General features: G+C 40.8%; 1 protein-coding gene across 1 annotated transcript; it reads left to right on the top strand.

Annotated features, from left to right (window-relative positions):
* The first annotated feature begins 13,058 nt into the window (after positions 1-13,058).
* On the top strand, positions 13,059-19,895 carry LOC126147342 (uncharacterized). The gene is made up of 3 exons (XM_049915688.1): positions 13,059-13,092; positions 15,344-15,514; positions 19,337-19,895. The coding sequence occupies exons 1-3, from the start codon at positions 13,065-13,067 to the stop codon at positions 19,468-19,470; spliced, it is 333 nt and encodes a 110-aa protein (XP_049771645.1). The 5' UTR covers positions 13,059-13,064; the 3' UTR covers positions 19,471-19,895.
* The last annotated feature ends 1,956 nt before the right edge of the window (positions 19,896-21,851 follow it).

Here is a 21,851-nt window from a genome sequence, read left to right as displayed (position 1 = left end):
TTAACAAGACAATTTCGTGAAGATTTCAAACCATTAAAACCAATTACAATATGGAACCTCACTAAAAATTACGACAGAAATCTCACAGAGGAAACAGGGCAATATGTGTCCGGTTCTCCGAGGGACGATTGTGGGCTATAGGTGTTCTTGGAGATGTGACCAAATATTCCAAAGGGTGGCTCCATTTAAAAGGCGTCACACGTTCTCCCCGTGAGCAAAGGTTACATAAAAAGAGAGAAAATACGCCAAAATACGCTATCTGTAGGCACATAACAATCACACATTTTAACATATAAAATAACTTACAAAAGGGTTTGTACATTCATGGGATCGGTTATCACAGGCAGCGTGTGTCACCGACATTTCGTCGCGTCCGCCGCTCGTGGTCTCGCGGTAGCGTTCTCGCTTCCCGAGCACGGGGTCCCGGGTTCGATTCCCGGCGGGGTCAGGGATTTTCACCTGCCTCGAGATGACTGGGTGTTTGTGTTGTCCTCATCATTTCATCATCATCCAGGACAGTGGTGAAATTGGACTGAGCAACGATTGGGTAATTGTACGGGCGCTGATAACCACGCAGTTGAGCGCCCCACAAACCAAACATCATCATCATCATCATGACATTTCGTCGCAGTACAATTACTGAACATAGTTTCCTCTGCAGTTTTGTAAGGCAATGATATTAGCCTGAACGACTTGTCGGTGTATAAGAGCAGCTTCGACCTTAATTTGAATATAGCACATAGAACAGCTGAAATGTAATTCCGAGCAGGATAAGCCTAAGACTCAACACCTGCGAAGGGAAACACGCATAAGGTAAGTGATCACGTGACACGGCAGAGTTCTGATATATGATGAACCAATGAAGTCTTCACCCTTAGCCTTAGAGAGTGAGTACATAAATCCAATACTTTTTCACTGTGTGAAGCAAGAAGACTCATTTGACTGTAGGTCATGTGTAGGAGAGAAGAGAGTTTTCACATTTTGGCTATTTGATCATCAAGCAGATGAAGTGTTTCAAGATATGGAATATCAGGCACTTGTTTTGCCGTGCCAGGGACTTGTTTTTCTTGACAATAATGTTCTTTTTTCTATGTACGCATGGGAATTAGAAAAGGAAGATCCCCTCCGCTGAAGTATTCAAGCGATGCTGAATTTGTGTGAACTAGGGTTTAAGGTACCGTTGACGACGAATTCGTTATGGACAGAGCTTGTAACCTCCCCCTCACTTATCGACCTTAATGACCGTGAAAAATGAAACCGCGTGTACCTAATGGGAATTTTGGAAAAGCAATCGTCACCGAAGTTAATCTGTCGGTAAAGAGGGAGGAAAGGGTTACATCTAAATGAAAGGAAAAATGCTAATGAAACAGGTGGAAATTAATTTTGAAAAGGGGTAAAGTTAATAAAGAAAGTAAATGTGCCACCGTTACGTTAACAATTAACTAGCGTTAATTAGATATTTGAGATTTGGGGGAAATTACGGTCGCCAGTCCTAAGGACAATTACTATAGTAACTGAAAAAGAAAGGTTATTACACATATAATTAGCACTAGAAGTGTAGCAACTGAAGGTTGACACATGTAGTGTGAAAACTGAAAGTTAGTCAGAAGTAATAAATTTCGCTACACTCTGACTTAATTTAGCAAAAGAATTAATAAAACAGGAAAATCGAAAGTTAATTTAGTGACTGAAGTTAATAGTGAGCTTTCTTCCTGAAGCACATCGAAATTCAGTAAAATACGGTTAGTCTTGGACTACCTCAACAATCATTTCAAAAGCTACTTGAATCTCTCTCAATTTAGAAATAAGAGGTTTAACTTTGAACTTGAATTAAATGATTCTGAACAATTAACAATAGTAAAATGTAGTACGTACCAAGCTGAGCTGCAGTCACAGGTAAGCTAAAATACGGTAACAAAGCTCGCACTCTTAATTCGTGCTTGTGTAATCTGAATATTGTAGCCAGCTATGAATGCCATAACTGAACTTTGAAATTAAAGCAGTGAAATCGAATTTGAATTTCAACGACACTCGGGTTCATTCCGAAAAAGGAAGGGACCCTGCTTGGTAATGCAATTGGGACAATGAGCAACAAAGGTTCATGCTAGGTTGCTGTAATTCTGATGCAACAATTTTAAAAGTTTGAAAAGCTGAGGTCTGCCATACAGTTCTAAAACTTTACGTGCTTCCAGTCTTCCTTGTTGGTTGATTGAAGGTTTGAAGCCGTCGATCGCGGAGGTGGCGACAGTCACTCATTTTCGGCCGTCGCTGTTGCAGAAGCTGGATGTTGGCGCGCCTTCTTCTCGACTTGGTCACCAGACGAAACGGGCTCTTGTTGTGCGCCAGCTAATGCTTCCCGTCCGCGACACCATGTCAGAAACTATCATCGGAAGTCGAGCGCAATTACATGCTGCCAAACCCCGAAAGCGCGGCAACTCGCGGGGGCGTCACACAACACACCTGCTCCACTCGCCACTCCAGCCGTAAAACAATTACAATATATAAAGAGACAGAAATGTCATGTCTTGAGGTAACAAAACAAGGAAAAAAATTATAGTACAATAGATGGAAATAGGAGAATATGCATTTCCGGCGTTACACGTGCCCCACATTGTCTGAGGATGTTCGTGTAACGTAAACAGACTCAGAAAATGTCCCAAAAAAGAAACAGCGGAAATGCATATGCTCAAAACATAACAAAATTTAACATTCGTCTAATTAACCGTAAACCAATTTTGAGACGATAATAATTGAGTGGAGACACTCCTAATCTTATTCCACTCTGTCATCTTGCACAAAATAAAACAGGTTGACAACATATCAAAATTCATAGAAAACATAGAAATTGGTTTAGCTATTCCAAAATCATTAAAATTCATAACACCATAAGAAATGGAATACTATTTGCAAAATTAATCAGAGTACATGGTCATAAGAAACATGTATATCAAAATACGCAAACTAATGATTAATTACATGGAATACACATTTTATGTAACCTTTTCATAATTAATTTTCTCGTCATGTCCAATTAACGCTAAACAAGAAAATAATATACAGCAGATCGAAAAAAACATAAATATTGACAGCAGAATTCTTTCACATCAGCTGTCCGGGAAGAAAAGCAACTGCACATTCCGTACTCGCGAGTACAAAGAATGCCGACAGCGGCACAAGATCCGACAGCGACACAAGAGCCGACAGCGGCTCAGCCTTGCCAGTATTGTTGCGCTCGCCTGTGCGGCACACTTGATCTCACTTACCCTTGTAACGGCGTTTCCAGAACGTCCGTTTCACTGAATTCTTTCGGAAAAACTCACTCCCGAGTAATCTCAAGGAGTCCATAAACACTATCACAGTGGATAACTCAACACTGTCCATCATCACACTCATGTACTAGCCTGAAACTTAAAACAGCGTCTAAGTACATCGGCAGTGACTAATAAAAACACACATTCATGAAATATTACAGCAAGTTACAAAATCATATTTACATTCCTTAATCTACTGTGACTCAGCTGAAAACTTAAACTAGCAGCTTGGATTTTTCAGAGGATTACTGATCAGTTACTCTTAAATCATTTAGTCAAAATTAATTACTTATTAATTACAACTTCTTTAATGACCTCTAGGTCAGGCAAAAGCATCGTAACGTGGCACATCCTTAAATCTTACACTCTATATTTACATACTGTACAAATTACCCATTGTGTGGTATTAATCGATCCTAGGTTGGTACAATTTCAAGTCTACAATATTCCTTATACCTAATCGTTTTCCAGAGCTTGGATACTCTAAGCAATAAGCATTTGTGTGAGGTATACCAATGACTTTATATGGTCCATTATAAACAAACTTAAATTTAGAGATTTCATTGTCTATCTCTCTCGATTTCTCGTGAGCTTTTACAAGTACTAAGTCTCCGATTGCAAACTTAGCAAAACGCGCTTTAGTGTCATGACGACGTATGCGACCATCGGTTCTTATCTTCATTATTTCTGGCAAACGATCTTTTTTCACACCAATACTAATGTCAATCCGTGGAGGGAATTTGATTATCTATTCCATTTCACTTTCTACACTTTTGTCAATGCCGAGATTCTTCACGTTACGGCAGTTCAAATTCATTCCTACGTCAATGTCATCCGGCCAGTTAACAATGTGTATAGGCTGGTATTGCCTATGCACACCGTCTCCTGCCTCGTCAAAACTAACTACTATTGTTTTATCTTGTGACGTACATGTCAAAGTTTTGCTTTCGCAATTAATCACTGCACGGCAATTTAATAGCCAATCTAACCCGATAATTACTTCCGTAGTCAAGTCTGGCACGACGACAAACTCTTATTCAAATCGTGCCCCACATATCTCGAAGTTGACAAAAATCTGTTTTGTGACCGGTTTACTGGCCTTCCCAGTAGCACCGATAATTTTCACTCCCGTTACTGGCATAACTACGATGCCGGGTCTGTCTTTCAGTAACTCAAATATTTTCCCAGATACAGCACTCAATTCTGCACCGGTGTCAATCAACACGTTTAGTTGTAGGTCATGCATATTAACAGACACTACTATCTGTCTACACTTGTCCTCGACTGTTTCTTTATTTTCCCACCGTAAATCCTCGTCTATATCCAGGTCACTCCAGAAAAAACCATCCGGCTTTGATCCTAAATCCGGCTTATCTGGCGGCTTTTTCAGCCTCTGTTCACATACAGTGTTAATTTCAACACGTTTGTCCTGAGGCTTAGTCTGTAGCTTCGCCTCCAATACCGAAACCTTTTCCTTTAACTCGTCACCTAGTGAGTGTTACCCTGCTATCATTTCACTAATTGTCACCTTCGTTGATTCCTCTTTGGCCAGATTGATCTCATCCGCCAATCTACCTAGAGGAATGTGCCCAGTAATTTCTGCAATTACTTCCGCTAGATCTGCGCAACCCACACTGCTATCGTCTGACCGTATAATGTCAGCTCTAACCTCATACACGCTGTAATCTATGTGCTTTTCTACCAATCGTGTCCGTCTATCACTAAAATTTTCGCAATCTTTCTCCTTAATACTCTCGCAATGTTTAAACTGGAGGTTTGCGTCGGATGGGTCAGTTACTTCTACCACTGAAACATTCGGTAAGGTCTGCCGGTTAGGGCCAGAACTTTCCGTTACTACTTCAACATCTAACTCCTGCGGGACGAAACACGACGAATCTTGCTCGTGCTCCTCCTTAACATCAACTATTTCTAGTAAAGTCTGCCGGTTAGGGCCAGAACTTTCTATCATTTCACAAACATCATCTTCCTGCGGGACGAGACGCGGAAAATCCTGCACGCGCTCCCCATAAACACTTCTTCCATACAGGCCCCTATAATCTCTTAGTTCGTCGTGTAAGCGACCGAACTGCCTTAACCAGACCCCATCCCTCTCTGCATCCCCTCGCTCGATGACGGACGTTTTATCCGACATCTGATAGTCTCTCAACACTTGTGAATCATTATTAAACTCAATCTCCAGTTCCGCTGTAGATATTACAGCTGCCACTTCATAATCGATTTCCGGAACACTACTTAAATTGTTCTCACTGACAGTGAATGTATTTTCTACTGCTGTGTACACAGCTGATCTACTACTTGTGGGCGCACTCCTTTCTCTTAACACTGGCACACTCTCCCGCCGTTGATTATTCCATACGGAATTTTCATAACGGCGACACCTGGGTTTTCTATTGTTATTGGGCTTCCAAAATTTCTCCACGCCCGGTCGGCCCCTCACCGGCGCGGCTAATGGTTTCCCTATCTCGTCCCAGCAGAAACGCTCCCCGGATGCTGCTGAGGCGGCTGATCTCACCCTCTGGCGTTATTACTATTCTGCGAAGCCCGTATCACGCTAGTATGATACTGGTTTCCGTCATTCCTGTTATTATTTGCATTGTACCGATTGTCATTACGGCCCGAACCACTATTGTTATTGCTGCCATGGTTGCGGTATGCATTATTCCCATGGTTATCGTTGTTGTGGTTCCCGTTGTTGTTACCACGGCCTCTACCACTGTCGCGATAATAGCGCCAATTGTCCTCGTCCTCAACTCTTTCCAGAAAATCATTGATTGTCTTGTAATTGCTTCCTACGTAGCGTTTTGTATCATCTGGAAGCTTCTTGTAGAGTTCCCAGACTATTTCGGATTCCGTGCGGCGATCACGCAAATATTCCAACTTGCGGATCCAGCCCTCACAAAACTCCTTCATCGAACCGCGCGAACTCGCATCGAAAGGCCTCGATATGACAAATTCGCGCCAGACACTTCGCTGTTTTTGCTCTGACCAGTATTCAGCCAGAAACAAATTTTTAAACTCGTCAAAAGTCAGGTTCGTAATGTTGAGGTTTAAGCCCCAACGCTTGGCATCACCAGCCAGCACAGCAATAACCGCATTAATTTTTCTCTCATTAGTCCATGATCTGGGTAAAACTCTTTCACAATTCTTAATGAAATCCGTCGCGTATATACCGCCTTTTTTCAAGGGGTCGAACCGCTCCTCTTTCGTCAACAATTCCGAACTATGTGCACAGATTGGCACATAGCTCTGTTTTTCGTCAAGTTTCTTTTCTAATTCCGACACTCTCGTAATTACTTGGCAAGTGGTTGTCGCAAGCGTTTCTACTTCCCTTTTTTTCTCTTCGCAGGTATTAGCCTGCTTCGTCAATTTGGTATCTACTTCGGATACTAACGCCTTTAAAGTTTCCACCTTCTTTTGATCCTCTTTTTTCACTAATTTAATTTGTTCCGTCACCTTATTCTCAATCATCGGGGCAACTGCTTCTCCTACACTTTTCTCGATTCTGCTAATTTCGGAATAAAAACGAGTATTTATGCTCGCAATTTCCGCCTGAACGCCTATCATTTCCTGTTTAAGATTACCGATTTCGGTATTAATTACAACAATATCTTCTTTGATTTTATCAACTTTTGTGCTAACAACTCCAACATTGTTGTTAACAACGTTAATAGCTTTGTTCTGATTGTCTAGCATCCGTTCAATTTTTTCAGACTGAGCTTCTTGCTTGGCAGCCTGAGCTTCTTGCTTGGCAGCCTGATCTTCTTGCTTGGCAGACAGAGCTTTAATTTCTGCCGGTTGACTCTCGATTTCGTTAATCAAAGCATTCAATAAATCAGTTAAATTCCCGGAAACTACCTGTTTTACTTCCGTAGCGGCTTCCTCTTTAGTTGTCCCCCCGTATTCGTCATCAAGGGATTCAGATTTGATTTTCACTTCCGATTCCGAAACATTTTCTAAAGTTTGGAATTCCATTTCTGCTCTTTGTTGCGTTTCGGCGGTCGCGTCTTTCATACTAGCCGCCTGCCCCTGAACAATGGGTACCGCGGTGCGCCTTTCCCACTGTTCGACCGATTGTTCCGTATCAAGTCTACCAAATTTTGACAATTGTTGCCTTCACTCATTTTAATAATTTTCAATACAAAGCCAAATCTCAAATATAATTAGGATTACTCCGACTACTTATTCTCGCTGACGTAACGGCCTGTACGTAACCAGTACTTTGTTACGAGATTTGCACAATGAAAAATTCGTGTCCAGAACAACCTCAAATCCGAAGATTGTCCTGTCACCAGGTCGCCACGTGTAACCTCCCCCTCACTTATCGACCTTAATGACCGTGAAAAATGAAACCGCGTGTACCTAATGGGAATTTTGGAAAAGCAATCGTCACCGAAGTTAATCTGTCGGTAAAGAGGGAGGAAAGGGTTACATCTAAATGAAAGGAAAAATGCTAATGAAACAGGTGGAAATTAATTTTGAAAAGGGGTAAAGTTAATAAAGAAAGTAAATGTGCCGCCGTTACGTTAACAATTAACTAGCGTTAATTAGATATTTGAGATTTGGGGGAAATTACGGTCGCCAGTCCTAAGGACAATTACTATAGTAACTGAAAAAGAAAGGTTATTACACATATAATTAGCACTAGAAGTGTAGCAACTGAAGGTTGACACATGTAGTGTGAAAACTGAAAGTTAGTCAGAAGTAATAAATTTCGCTACACTCTGACTTAATTTAGCAAAAGAATTAATAAAACAGGAAAATCGAAAGTTAATTTAGTGACTGAAGTTAATAGTGAGCTTTCTTCCTGAAGCACATCGAAATTCAGTAAAATACGGTTAGTCTTGGACTACCTCAACAATCATTTCAAAAGCTACTTGAATCTCTCTCAATTTAGAAATAAGAGGTTTAACTTTGAACTTGAATTAAATGATTCTGAACAATTAACAATAGTAAAATGTAGTACATACCAAGCTGAGCTGCAGTCACAGGTAAGCTAAAATACGGTAACAAAGCTCGCACTCTTAATTCGTGCTTGTGTAATCTGAATATTGTAGCCAGCTATGAATGCCATAACTGAACTTTGAAATTAAAGCAGTGAAATCGAATTTGAATTTCAACGACACTCGGGTTCATTCCGAAAAAGGAAGGGACCCTGCTTGGTAATGCAATTGGGACAATGAGCAACAAAGGTTCATGCTAGGTTGCTGTAATTCTGATGCAACAATTTTAAAAGTTTGAAAAGCTGAGGTCTGCCATACAGTTCTAAAACTTTACGTGCTTCCAGTCTTCCTTGTTGGTTGATTGAAGGTTTGAAGCCGTCGATCGAGGAGGTGGCGACAGTCACTCATTTTCGGCCGTCGCTGTTGCAGAAGCGGGATGTTGGCGCGCCTTCTTCTCGACTTGGTCACCAGACGAAACGGGCTCTTGTTGTGCGCCAGCTAATGCTTCCCGTCCGCGACACCATGTCAGAAACTATCATCGGAAGTCGAGCGCAATTACATGCTGCCAAACCCCGAAAGCGCGGCAACTCGCCACTCCAGCCAGGCTCTCCCTCTCTCAGCCCGCGCTCCACGCGGCAGAGTTAACACTACCAAAGATCCTACACACTTTGATTCTTCACACGACCTATCGACGTATTCGTTCGATAGCATAGTTTTCCCTAGGCAAGACCCAGCGTAAAAATACAAATAATATTTACAAAACAACCAATTATACATCGACATAAATGCATAAATATATATATATATATATATATATATATATATATATATATATATATATATATACAAACAGTAAAACAATTACAATATATAAAGAGACAGAAGTGTCATATCTTGAGGTAACAAAACAAGGAAAAAAATTATAGTACATTAGATGGAAATAGGAGAATATGCATTTCCGGCGTTACAAGCTGAAGCTTCGTTTAAGGAGGAATGACAAGGTGAATCAAAGTATTTTTCTCAAATTATCAATCTTGCTAATTACTTTAAGGGAGTCGGGGAAAAACAGGCACCTAAACCACCACCGATGGAGGAAGAATTGTAGTTTTCTCCAGTGCAGGTACATTGTTTTAACTACAGTGCTACTTCGCTCGTTCACAGTACCTCCTTAATATTTTGCTCTAAGTGTGGTTCTAGCATGTTATTCTTTTTCCTGATTTCATTCAAGATGCAGTGTTGTGGAACCATTAAGCTTTACTACTGACACCTTGCAGAAAGGTAAATTTCATCTGCCTGAGCCGTCTGCCACGATTTGTCACCAGGGACTGTGCTTCATCTTTTGTGATATCCTCGAAAGCCATGGGTCTAGCTCGTTGAAATATAATTGAGGCCTTTCATAAAATTCCACGCGAATGTATGAAACGGGAATCGCTTTCTTCATCTTTGGATTCCACAGTACAGCAGTTGCACTATAATCACTCTTTCACATATTCGTAAGTGGTTTGATTCGAACTCTTTGCTCTCTAGCGAAGTACTGGACTGGCTTGATTATATTCACCTGAGGCAAATAGTTGACGACAGTGTAGCATAGGATAGAAATGCGTGACACATAGCGTTCCTTGTGAGCTACTTTTCGAACACTCTAATATCTTTAATACTGAGAGACGTTGTTTATGGACTCTTGCGCAACAGCAGTTATTGAGGTAATAGTGTCTTACATCCAGAAAACATAACTTTCTAATTATTTATGATTGTATACAACATCATTCTTGTTCTCGGTTGCTTATTTTACGATCTGTACAGTGAACAGGAAAGAAAATCGGCGTCTGGTAAGTAACATATACGATTGAGTTTATTATTTGTCTATTTGAAACTTCTGGTAGTTCTCGGATAGGAAGAAATCGTCGTTGCTCTAGTCTTCATTTTGAAGACTGATTTGCCGCAGCTCTCCACGCCACTCCATCTTGTGCAAGCCTTTTGATCTCCTAATAAATAACTGCAACATGCTTGCTGTATTCCTCGCTTGGTCTATTTCTACGATATTTACTACGCCCCCCCCCCCCCCCCATATTCCCCCACATCAGTCCAACTGGTGATCCCATGATATCTCAGAATGTGTTCTTTCAACCGATCCTTTCTTTTCGTCAAATTGTGCCACAAATTTCTATTCTCACCAATCCTATTCTGTATCTCTTGTTTAGTTACACGATCTACTTATCCAATCTTCAGGATTATTCTGTATCATCACGTTTCAAAATCCTCCATTCTTCTCTAAACTGTTTATAGTACGTGTATCACTTCCAGTCACGTGTGGCTACACTCCAGACACATACCTTCGAGAAAACTAACTTACACTTAAAGCTATATTCGATGTTAATGCAAACATTACCAATCTACCTTTTATATCCACCCTATTTCGGCCATCATCAGCTATTTTGCTGCTTCTATAGCAAAACCTTCTACCTCTTTTAGTGTCTAGTTTCCTAATCTAATTCCTTCAGCATCCCCTGATTTAATTCGACTAAATTAGGTTATCGTCGTTTTGCTTTTGTTGATGTTCCCTTCATGACGCTGTCCATTCCGCTTAATTTCTTTACTATGTCCTTTGCTGACTCTGACAGAATTTGCAATGTCATTGAAAAACTCAAATGTTTATTTCTTCTCCGTAAGCTTTCCTACTCTAATAGTTTCTATGGTTTGCTTCACTGCTTGGTCAATGCGTAGATTCAGTAACATCTGTGATAGGCCACAATCCTATATAACTCTCTTCTCACCCACTGATTCCCTTTCGTGTCCGGAATCCCGAGGTCGGCATGTAGAAGTATTTTCAGTCTTCTGCAAAGATTTTGTGTTAGTATTCTGCAACCACGGCAATATTCACACCTGTCAGCACCAGCTTTCTTTGGAATTTGAATTATTTTTTTCTCAGAGGTTGAGGTTAATTCGCCTGTCTCAATAATGAAATGTCGTGTGGCGTGGGCCTCTCGGCTGGTAGAACCGATCGACTGGTGCAAGTCTTTTGAGGTAACGCCACTTCGGCGACTTGCGCATCGATGAGGATGAAACGATGATGATGAAGACGACACAAACACCCAGTCCCTGAGCGGGAGAAAATCTCCAACCCAACCGGGAATCGAACCCCGGCTCCCCGAAATCACAACACGGCGAGCTGTCCAGTCAGCTACGTTAGCGGGCGTCTAAGTAATGATAACGTCTCGAAACAAAGCAGCTGTTTAGCGTTTTCAGACATATGTTAGACAAAATCTTCGTTTGGCGCTATGTAGCTCTGTAAGCAACTTGTCCTCCGGTGTGGCCGATCGGTTCTAGGCGATTCGGTCTGGAACCGCGCGACTGCTACCGTCACAAGTTCGAAACCTGCCTCGGACATGGATGTGTGTGATGTCTTTAGGTTAGTTATGTTTAAGTAGTTCTAAGTTCTAGGGGACTGATGACTTCAGATGTTAAGTCCCATAGTCCTCAGAGCCATTTGAATGATTTTGTAAGTTTCTTAATAAACTTCCGGGCGCAGAAACGAGCTGTTGTAAATCTTTGAGAAACACTGCGAAACTGTTTCAAAAGGCATCTTAAGTGAAACAGAACACATGCTTACGGCAGTAGAAATGTTCACTAATTTTATATCATTAATACTGTGTTAAATTCCAGTAGACAGTCACAGATAAGGCAAAACATTATGACCACTGCCCACCAGGAAAAAGAATTCTATCTGAGGGTGCGCCGGCGCTTAACACTGTAAGAAACGTATATCAGATGTCCCTTCAGAAAGTCGTAATGCATGTTTCATCTGGTGTTTCTGAAGATGTTCGTAGTTTCGTTTTCGCAGTGTGTAGCTGGTGTCAGCGTAAACTATGCTCCCCACGTGTTTCATGCGATGCCGAGCTTCAGAGGAAAGCGTGGTTTTTTTTTCGCGATACAGATGTAACGATTTTTAAAGGGGCATATTACGTGTCCATTCGATAGAATGTTCGCATAGTAATATAGTGCGACATCCGTTTTATCGATATGTGTCAATAGCAACAGTAAAACAGAAATAGTAGCCAGGACTCCAGCAACGACTCGCGCCCTACCTTGGCCCATACTGGCTGCTACCATCATGCGACAGTGCTGTTCAGTCGCTGCGGAAGAACTCGTAATTCATTGTGCTTTACTTTTCATATTAACACGTACTGATATAACGATAATCACTCTAGACTGATTTGAGACCGCTCTATGAAATAGGCGCGTAAAATTCCGTTTTGAAGATCAGTTTATTTTGTAAAGGGGAACATACCGAGGCTTTCCGTCGACGCTGAAAGACGCGAATAGTCGTATTTCTTTGGTTTGGCTCCAGCTACACATTGCAAAAACGTAAATGCTAATATCTGCCGAAGCACCACAGAAAACCCGCCTGACACCCCGTATAAGCAGAGCAGAGGCGAACGGGGAATCGTTCTAACGACTGTATTGGAACCCTATGGGAAATTAAGGTCATAAACAGCTTTGAGAAAAGGCATATTCTTACGACCAGGCGCCTTAGGGGGAGCCTTTCGGAAAAGGCGAAGCAGTTCGCACGCTACTGTCGTGAACATTTACTGAACGTGATTGTAATGGACACAGGATCATCAGGACCGCACCTTAGATGAACAGAAAACTGTCGCCTTGTCAAATAATCGACTTTTCTTGTTACACAAAAGCAGTACTCATTTCCGGATACGCAAATCCCTTCATGTTTCGACGTACCCTATGCTGACGGCACTTTCCAGCAGGGTAACTGTCCACGACACGAGCCAAAGTCATGAGGCATCTTCTGCTGATGGTTTCAGGTAAATTCTTTCACTACAATGAAGGCAAATCTGTATAGTCGGTTTAACGTATTACATTGTGAGACAAAGATTACCGTCTGCTGAGTTCTACGTAGCAGCTCAAGTTGGTGGGCAATTTATGCTAAGGTGTGGAGCCATTTGACAGGATAAATTGTATCTAGAAAACGAATGAAAAGTTTTAGAGGTTGCCTTCTGTTTCTATTGATTAAGATACAAACTCTCTTGTTTGATTGGCGAGCTGTGCTTTAGCGAAGACTTGGCAACATGAGGATGGAAGGGGATTCTGAAGTGTTGCTGGTTTCTTAAAGTTTCAATGTGAGGCACATGATGGCTTGGTAGGTACAGTTCCACTGGAATAAAAACTTGTTTCTCTCTTCTTTTAGATTAAAAGGAAATTCAACTCTGGGTATAGCCTCCCGGCGCGAAATGAATTTTTATAATGTATCCAACATTAAATATAAAGAACATTAGAATATTAAAATGCTAGCAGTTACTGACGGGAGACTTTCATTTCCATGTCACTAGGTACATCCCATAGATTTTATCTTGCTGTAGCATGACCAGTCTGTATCACCAAGGAAATACCGCTATGAAAGATTCTTTAGTTATGAACACCCACCTAAGTTGGTGTTCCAAATTTTCGCCTGAATCGAAGTGTACAAATATTTAAAGGTAGTGGCTAATATTTCATGTTATTATTCGTAATAAAACGATGCTCAATTCTGAGGAGAGGCTTTCAGAAGTAATAAGGCCAGCAATTCGTTTTCCAATACACACAAAACTTGCTATATAATATTGCTATCTGACGACTCTCAATGCTTCTCATATTAGTCTCCGATATTTACAGCATTTTATGTGGAGGTACGATCGTATGAAAAATGCACTCCACTGCTCGAAACAATGCCCACTTCGCTGAATGAACATTGTGATCTGAAATAATTTCATGGAATTTAACACGAATTTTGAATTTGAACACTACTGTGGTACCCACTGATCACTGCATGATGGACGCCAAAACCATCACAACATATGGATGTTTCACTGCTAGTATTGTAGACCGCATCCACTAATGTACATCCAATCTCGCCCAGCGACGGGAAACGATGCAAGCGATGACTCGTTGCCCCACACGTTTTTATTTAATGGTCGCCATTCCAGGTATTGTACTCCTTGCACTGCACAATTCTTCCTGACGTTCATCTGGTTTAGGTGCCAATGAAAGAGAATTCTGTCACAAACTTCTTTCCTAGGGACTAGACTTTACTTTCTCTGTAGCCTGCGTCTATAGCATTCGGAACTTTGGGCTGCATCTGAATCTACTACAGTTTGTGATATAGGCAGTACTACCACCGGAATAATGGACATATGAGTTCGAAAATACGATGTATCGGTTGCTACTTGACATGTGGACTCTGATCTTGCTCGTTTTGGAAGCTCCTGCTGACTTCTTTTGTGTTTGGTAATTAAATTCGAGTTTTTAAATTCCGCATTGTGAAAAACATAATATATTAATTTTTTTATGTATCCAGACATGTTTCGACGCCTACGTTTCACCTTCTGTGGGTCTCTATTTACTTCTGTGCATAAACCATGCTACGTTCATGGTGGTTCTTCTGTTTTCGATTGCTCATCTGGAATTACATCTCAGCTTTCTTTGTGTCTTTTTATAGTTTTAGCAGCATTTCATCTGCTAACTAGTCATGAAAGAATTTGCTTATTTTTGAAATAATTTTTTCATACGTACTGAGCCATTACGCAAAAAAACTAATTCAAAAATAAGCAGTCTTTTCCATGACTACTTTGTAAAGAAAATGCGGCCTAAACGATAAAAATGCACAAATAAAGCCGACCCGTAAACATCCAGTTTTACGAGCAATGTAATTCCAGGTGAGCAATCCAAACAAGTTAACCAAAACGAACGTGTTGTAGATTTTAGGCCTAAAGTTATGATGACTGATACTTAATTTTCTGCATGTGTTCTTCCAGGTCATGCGTAAGAAAGGGCTTTGAGGTCCTAACATGGTCCGAATAAAAATCAATAGATAAATAAATTGTATATAAAGACAACGTCCAGCTTTGTATGATACTTCACAGAAATAAATCGAGATCAACAGGAGATGACGCTTAGGTGTCAAAACGTATCTCTATAGCTAAAGAGAACTACATTGTGTTTTTTGTAAGCCGGAGTTCAAAACAAGAAACCAGAAAATTGTGACTAATTTTGTGAATGCCAAACGTTTTCTTTGTATAGCGTTTGCTGTGCTTGCCACATCCGTATCACTGGACACTGCCGAAGAGAGCTGCTCAGGGAGTTGTCCCGAGGAAACTCTTTATGACTGCAGACAGAATATGGCCACCAGGAAGTACTACAAATTCAGCCATCCATGTCGTTCATGGCAGTGCGGGTGCAAAACTGGGACACGTAAGTGTTTTGCAGGTAGTTTATTTTTGTCTAGAGCATATGAGTTGGCTTTTTCAGTTTACCGACTTTGGAACGAGTAACAGGGTTTATTTATCCTTTAAACATAGTGTAAACCTGATTTTTATGATGCAACTAAACGGTTGCGCTCCAAATCCTCTTTGTGGCATGGATTTTCACGGTCAGCATTTGGCGGGCGATGGGAGGGGAAATGGTGGCAGCAGTGCGATGTGTGTTTACAACACAGTTAAACTGTGCTCCTCAAGTATTTGTAGAAATGATTAAGATGGATTCTTTCTTCCAGATGAATTGTGAGATTCTCAACGAACATAGCATGGTCCCTTATCATAGACAGAGTAAATGCAGAGCTGTCAGTAGCAACACATATTGAAATGGAACTATAGTTCTCCCTGCTGCGACTATAATAGGCCTCTTCGAGACAAATTAAGCAGCATTTCAGCCATAAAAATTCTTTAACGAGTTTTCGGAATAATTGCAATATGTAAAACTTAAGTTCGTCATACAAAATAAGAGTAACGAAATATGTGACTTCGGATAGGGAGGAAACAGTGTGTTATACCGCCACGATACCGATATAAAACAGGTACTGAGGAAATGCTGTCACAAACCAGAGACTTGACGTGCTACTTCTCTACGGATAACGCAAAAAGAACGCAAAGATAACGGTCCAGTTTCACTCACATAGCCGTGTCGAGTAATAGCGTCCAACAAGAATGACGATTCACTGATTGTGCAAAAAAAGTTATTGAAAGGACACTGGAATTTTACGCTGGGGTAAGGAGCAATCCTGCAGCGAGTGGAGCAAGAGAGGCAGTTGTTGCTCATAACCTACATGTTAACCGCAGAGAAATTGCGAGTGCTTCTGGAGCAAGACAGTCCAGATTTTTTCGCGTTTTCAGGGCAAGCACCTTCCATCAGTGTTGTTGCCACTTCAGCAGCGTTCGGTGTTGATGCAACATCAAGACAAAAGTGCCTTACTTCAAAGACCTGTCTTCACCGGTGAAGCTACCTATACAAATCAAAGAAAGCTGGAAGTTTTAAATATACGTTACTGGGACGCCGCTGAGAATCCGACCTGACTGAGACAGCTTCATCATCAAAGGAAATGATGTAAGAACTTTTGGTGCGGGGCTGTTATGAACTATGTAATTGTTCAATACTGCACTGCAAAAAAATTGTTGCCGGCTGGGGAGGCTGAGCGGTTCTAGGCGCTACAGTCTGGATCCGCGCCACCTCTCTGGTCGCAGGTTCGAATCTTGCCTCGGAGACTGATGTGTGTGATGTCCTTAGTTTAGTTAGGTTTAAGTAGTTCTAAGTTATAGGGGACTGATGACCTCAGAAATTAAGTCCCATAGTGCTCAGGGCTATTTGAACCATTTTTGAAAAAAATGTTTACGGGTAGATTGTATGCATAATATTTTACCCAAGTTCTAGCGGTTTCTTTAGAAGAAGTACTACTTACAATATCTAGATGCGTGTGGTACCAAAACAATGGGTGCTCGGCTTAGTAAACACTTTTGGCTAGAAAAGTTTCCAGTCAGCTCTTTCCTGGTGAGCCGATGAGGTGTGAGCCGGCCGCGGTGGCCGAGCGGTTCTAGGCGCTTCAGTCCGGAACCGCGAGACTGCTACGGTCGTAGGTTCGAATCCTGCCTCGGCTATGGATGTGTCTGATGTCCTTATGTTAGTTGGTTTAAGTAGTTCTAACTTCTAGGGGACTGATGACCTCAGATGTTAAGTCCCACAGTGCTCAGAGCTATTTGAACCGTTTGATGAGGCGTAAAGGCGCAATCACGTGGCCTGCACGTTCGCCTGGTTTGGTGCTCTGGAAGGACCAACGAAGGTTTAAAGTATTACATTGTTGCAGCGTATGGAAGGATGTCGAATGGTGCCTCTTCATTCCAAAAGTCCTTGGAAACCTGAATTGCAATAGATTTGGGTTGTCGGTCCAACCACTCGAAGCCTGCTGTGATTGGTAACAATTTTAAATTAAACTTTTCCGCACGGTAATGCTTTGCTCTCCTAGTGGGAATAAACTGGACTGCTCCACCAGTCTGACGCGCCGGTATCATGTACCGACAAGGGCTTCTATGTAAGACTGCAAGTAGTTTCATCTTAGAAACCGATAACTGTCATATTTTAAATTTCGTAATCTCCTGGAACTAACAGTATTTTGAAGAGTCAAACATTGTTGATTTTCCTCAGTTTTGTAATTAATACTAGCAGCAGGAATTACTATATCTCGATTTGGAAAAGGGTAATGTGATACAGATGGGTCTGTAATTAATATGCCTATGCAAATAAACTTTTACGCTCTTTATGTGAAAAGAGAATTACACATGGTAACGGTTCAAGAAAAATGCTAGGTGAACATCTTAGCTGCTTCAACCTGTATAACACCTAGAATGATTAAATACATCAGTGCTTGAACTTATTTAAAACGTTTATTTGCCCAAGATCGCAATGTAGAGAACAGTGATTACTAGTTTACATTACTAAAACGGTCATCTTCAAATCTGGAAATTATTATAAAATGTTGCAAGTGAGTAATATTTTGGTGTACAATAGCATTAACAGAAACCAGGAATACATATCAGGATACAAACAAGCGATGTTTAAATCAAAAGAAGATACTTAGTCATTGCAGTGTTAAAATCCTTCAGAAGATGTCAGTTGTTGGGCAAAAAAGAATAAAACTACATTGGCATAATCCAAAGCCAATTGCAACTAGCTACATACAACAAAACTTCTACTGAAAACAACCTTACAGCCGTATGCAAATCATACGTGACAAGGATATGACATACGGTAAGATAGTAATGTTTGGTCACAGTGTCAGTCAACGTAGCCACATCGAGGTAACAAATAAACTGACTGGCACTGCGTAGATGGGCTCATAAGTGAGCAAAGATGCAACCAGGTGGCCGCATATTATAATGAAGGGAAATGTAGTGCATTACCATAATTAAAGGGGATACTAAATTAGTCATTTACAAAACAAATGAAACATCAAGTAGTTGTAGCTATAAGGTGATGAAAATTTGTACGTAATTAGAAATTTGTGGTAAGGTTTTATGGGACCAAACTGCTGGAGTCATCGGTCCCTAGGCTTACACACTACCTATTCTAACTTAAAGTAACTTAGTCTAAGGACGACACAAACACCCATGGCCGAGGGATTACTCGAACTTACGACGGGGGGAGTCGCGTGGATCGTCAAAAGCTGCCTTACACCGCTCGGCTACCCCGCACGGCAAATGAAGCTGAAGCCTCACGTATATTAACTGATAGGTACTTGAGGGTTTCTCTGTGGCTACTCAGCTTACAGTTTACTGTCTAACGTGTTCAAGTTCATATATTTGTGTACAGAAATTTGATTTCACTACCCTTCCCTTTTTATTTTTTTAACAGATTAATTGGAAATTATTTGGTAATACAATGAAACTGATAATGTTGCCTTCCATGTGAGCTGATTCTGAAATTTTTAATAGTGATAAAAATAACAATGAGTAAATTTGTGCCTAATCTAGTCAGTAGATGACGATATTGTGAAGCACAATTCAGTGGAACGGGACTTTAAATTAATCATTGAAATGTGTGGTGGTTGCAACAGACGAAATATACTGATACACCACCGTCATATAAACGTGCTAAGGTAACAGCGTCGTACAATTCTAGCTGTCTAAGTACTTCTCAAACAGCTATATATTATCTGCGACGAATAAGGAAACATAAGTGGTGGTGTATTTGAATCTAGATAGCATCTACGAATGAATGAACACTTGTTCTTCAATCTCGTTGTTGCAGATTTCAACTCGGTGGATCTTCATCACTGCAACGGTCTTTCGGTAGACTACTGTCCATCTGAAGAGGTCCTGCTCCAGGGAAACTCCAAGAACGGCAGTGAAAGCGCAGAAGCTCGTCTCCTACACACGCAATGATCTTGCAGTGCATTACTTATTTATATCAGTTCATGCACTACTTTCAAGTGGCTCTACACGACATAGCGCACAAAATTTCTGAGAGTAATTACTCAGTTAAAATGTTACCAAAAAAGTGAAACTCTCGTTATATGAAATGGAAACCAACCTCCATGTTACGCACATCTTTCCAATTACATTTTTAAATATTTAGGAGTATATCTACATTTCAAAAACTTTGTAATTAACACCGTATGTTGTTGAGATGTTGTCGGTGATCAGTCTAGTACTACAGAGCTTGCCAAAAACGTTGGGATTTATTCTCTACAAACACAGGAGGTGCATGTGATACGTTTGACTATACTACAACTAAAACTTCGGATGAATAATTTCATACAATTTCTCTCTGAATATATGTCATGCAACGTATACTGTTTACGGGTGTAAAATAAGTGTAAAATAACGGTTTATCTATAAACTTGTTTGACTCAGAAACTAATCAGAAGTTCTTATTGGTCTGCGCCAACACCGATCCAATATATATATATATATATATATATATATATATATATATATATATATATATATATATATATTAAAAATAAGTCGTTGTGGACGCGTTCTTCACAGAATAGAGGCTTTGGTACCTAACAGTGTGTTTGTGCTCGGTCTACCAACGCTGTGCTAGCTAAGACGCAGTGTTCCATTTTCTATTATCAGTGGAGAGGCAGAAGTACGTTTCAGTACTTTACACACTTGTGCTTTTTAAAGATACTCAACAAAAAAATTTCTATACATTCAGCGACCACAAGAAAATAGTCACGAGTCCTTACTGGCCTCGGTTACACAGATGAACCACTGTCATACTGTGCATGGACGGTCTGCCGTGGAGGAACGTAATGCATTAGGATAACGCCATGATAGTCGTACACGAGAATCACCAAAACTTTCACCATACTGTGGCTCTGGAGCATCACCTGCGACCAGCTTTGCGAAAGAAGCGGCGAAACTTTCTGCTAAACCCACCCATCATTTTGCACGACAATGCGCGGGCTCATGCACCGCAAGCTGTGGCTGCTCTATTCGGTCGATGGGACTGGGATGTACTGTACCATCCACCATACTCCATGGACTTAAGTCTTTGTGACTTTGATTTGATTCCGAAGATGAAGGAACCGCTTCGGGGCATTCGCTTCAGAACTGTACCAGAGGCAGTAGACCCCACCATTCGCACCATCAACAGAACAGACTCTACTAACTGTATACTACGCCTTCCACATCGCTGACAACGGGTGGTACACAACGCTGGTGACTACTTTGAAGGACAGTAACAGGTGAAAACATGTAACTCATTTGTATCGGTTGTGAATAAATAATTGCCACTACTTAAGTTCCAACCCTCGTATAAGCAAAATTTAGGAAGTCTGTTAAAAGGTATTGCTATGGTTTAAATAGTACCAGATATTCACGTGATGGTGAAGTGCTATGAGCTGGCTGTGAGTGTTCAGGTCAACAATTTGCTTTGCAGTTCTGCAATACTTTGGGACGACGCCTACGGATATCATGTTGAAATTGAATTGGAATATTATTCTACTTTAAAAGTTTAGGATTTCATCTACAATTGTAGCGCTGATCACACGAGGGGCAAGAATGCGCTACACATGTTGATATAACTCCCACATCATCAAGTACGAACTATTTCTGTTGCGTATAAGCGAACGCTTGCATAGGTAAACCACTATGTTATCGGAGCTGTATTTTTTTATTAGTTCTATGTCTACCTACTTGGCAGGTTCGGTGAGACAATGATGGTCAAAGCTAACTAAAATAGTTCGTACATAGTTAATAGAAAGCTGATGAAATATTTTCTATACAAAAGAATTAATGAGTTATCAAATCACAAAAAATTGAGAGAATACAAATAAATAAGTTCGGGACAACTACGCGTAGCACCTGTATGGAATGAGATGGTGTTACGAGAAAAACTTTCGACTCAGAATTGATCACTTAGGGCTTATGAATCGTGTTTTAGTTCGGAAGTGCACACCTTTTCACAAAATGCGTAAGGAAATGTTATCCTAGTGTATATCGTTTTTGCGTCTGGTGTATAGCGACTGGATGTAGCCCTTTCTATTCAAAGAGTAAATGTTGTGAACAACAAATCCCATGATGTAATATTGGTACAGGGATGACAGAGCCACAATTCCGAGACATCTGAACAACGGGCTACACGAACTGACACAACAGGATCGATTGATCATCTTTTTCTGCGCTGACAATATTCTTGATGGCTGTGCAAAAGTGCCCCAAAATGTGATACTATAGACGATGGTAGAGAGGAAGGAAGCAAGTAAACAGGTCTCTGTGCTTCAGTGTCAGAGACAGTCGAGATCATTCTCATA

Source organism: Schistocerca cancellata, chromosome 2 (assembly GCF_023864275.1).
Source record: "Schistocerca cancellata isolate TAMUIC-IGC-003103 chromosome 2, iqSchCanc2.1, whole genome shotgun sequence".
Taxonomy (NCBI): domain Eukaryota; kingdom Metazoa; phylum Arthropoda; class Insecta; order Orthoptera; family Acrididae; genus Schistocerca; species Schistocerca cancellata.
This window is presented reverse-complemented; position numbering and strand designations above follow the sequence as displayed.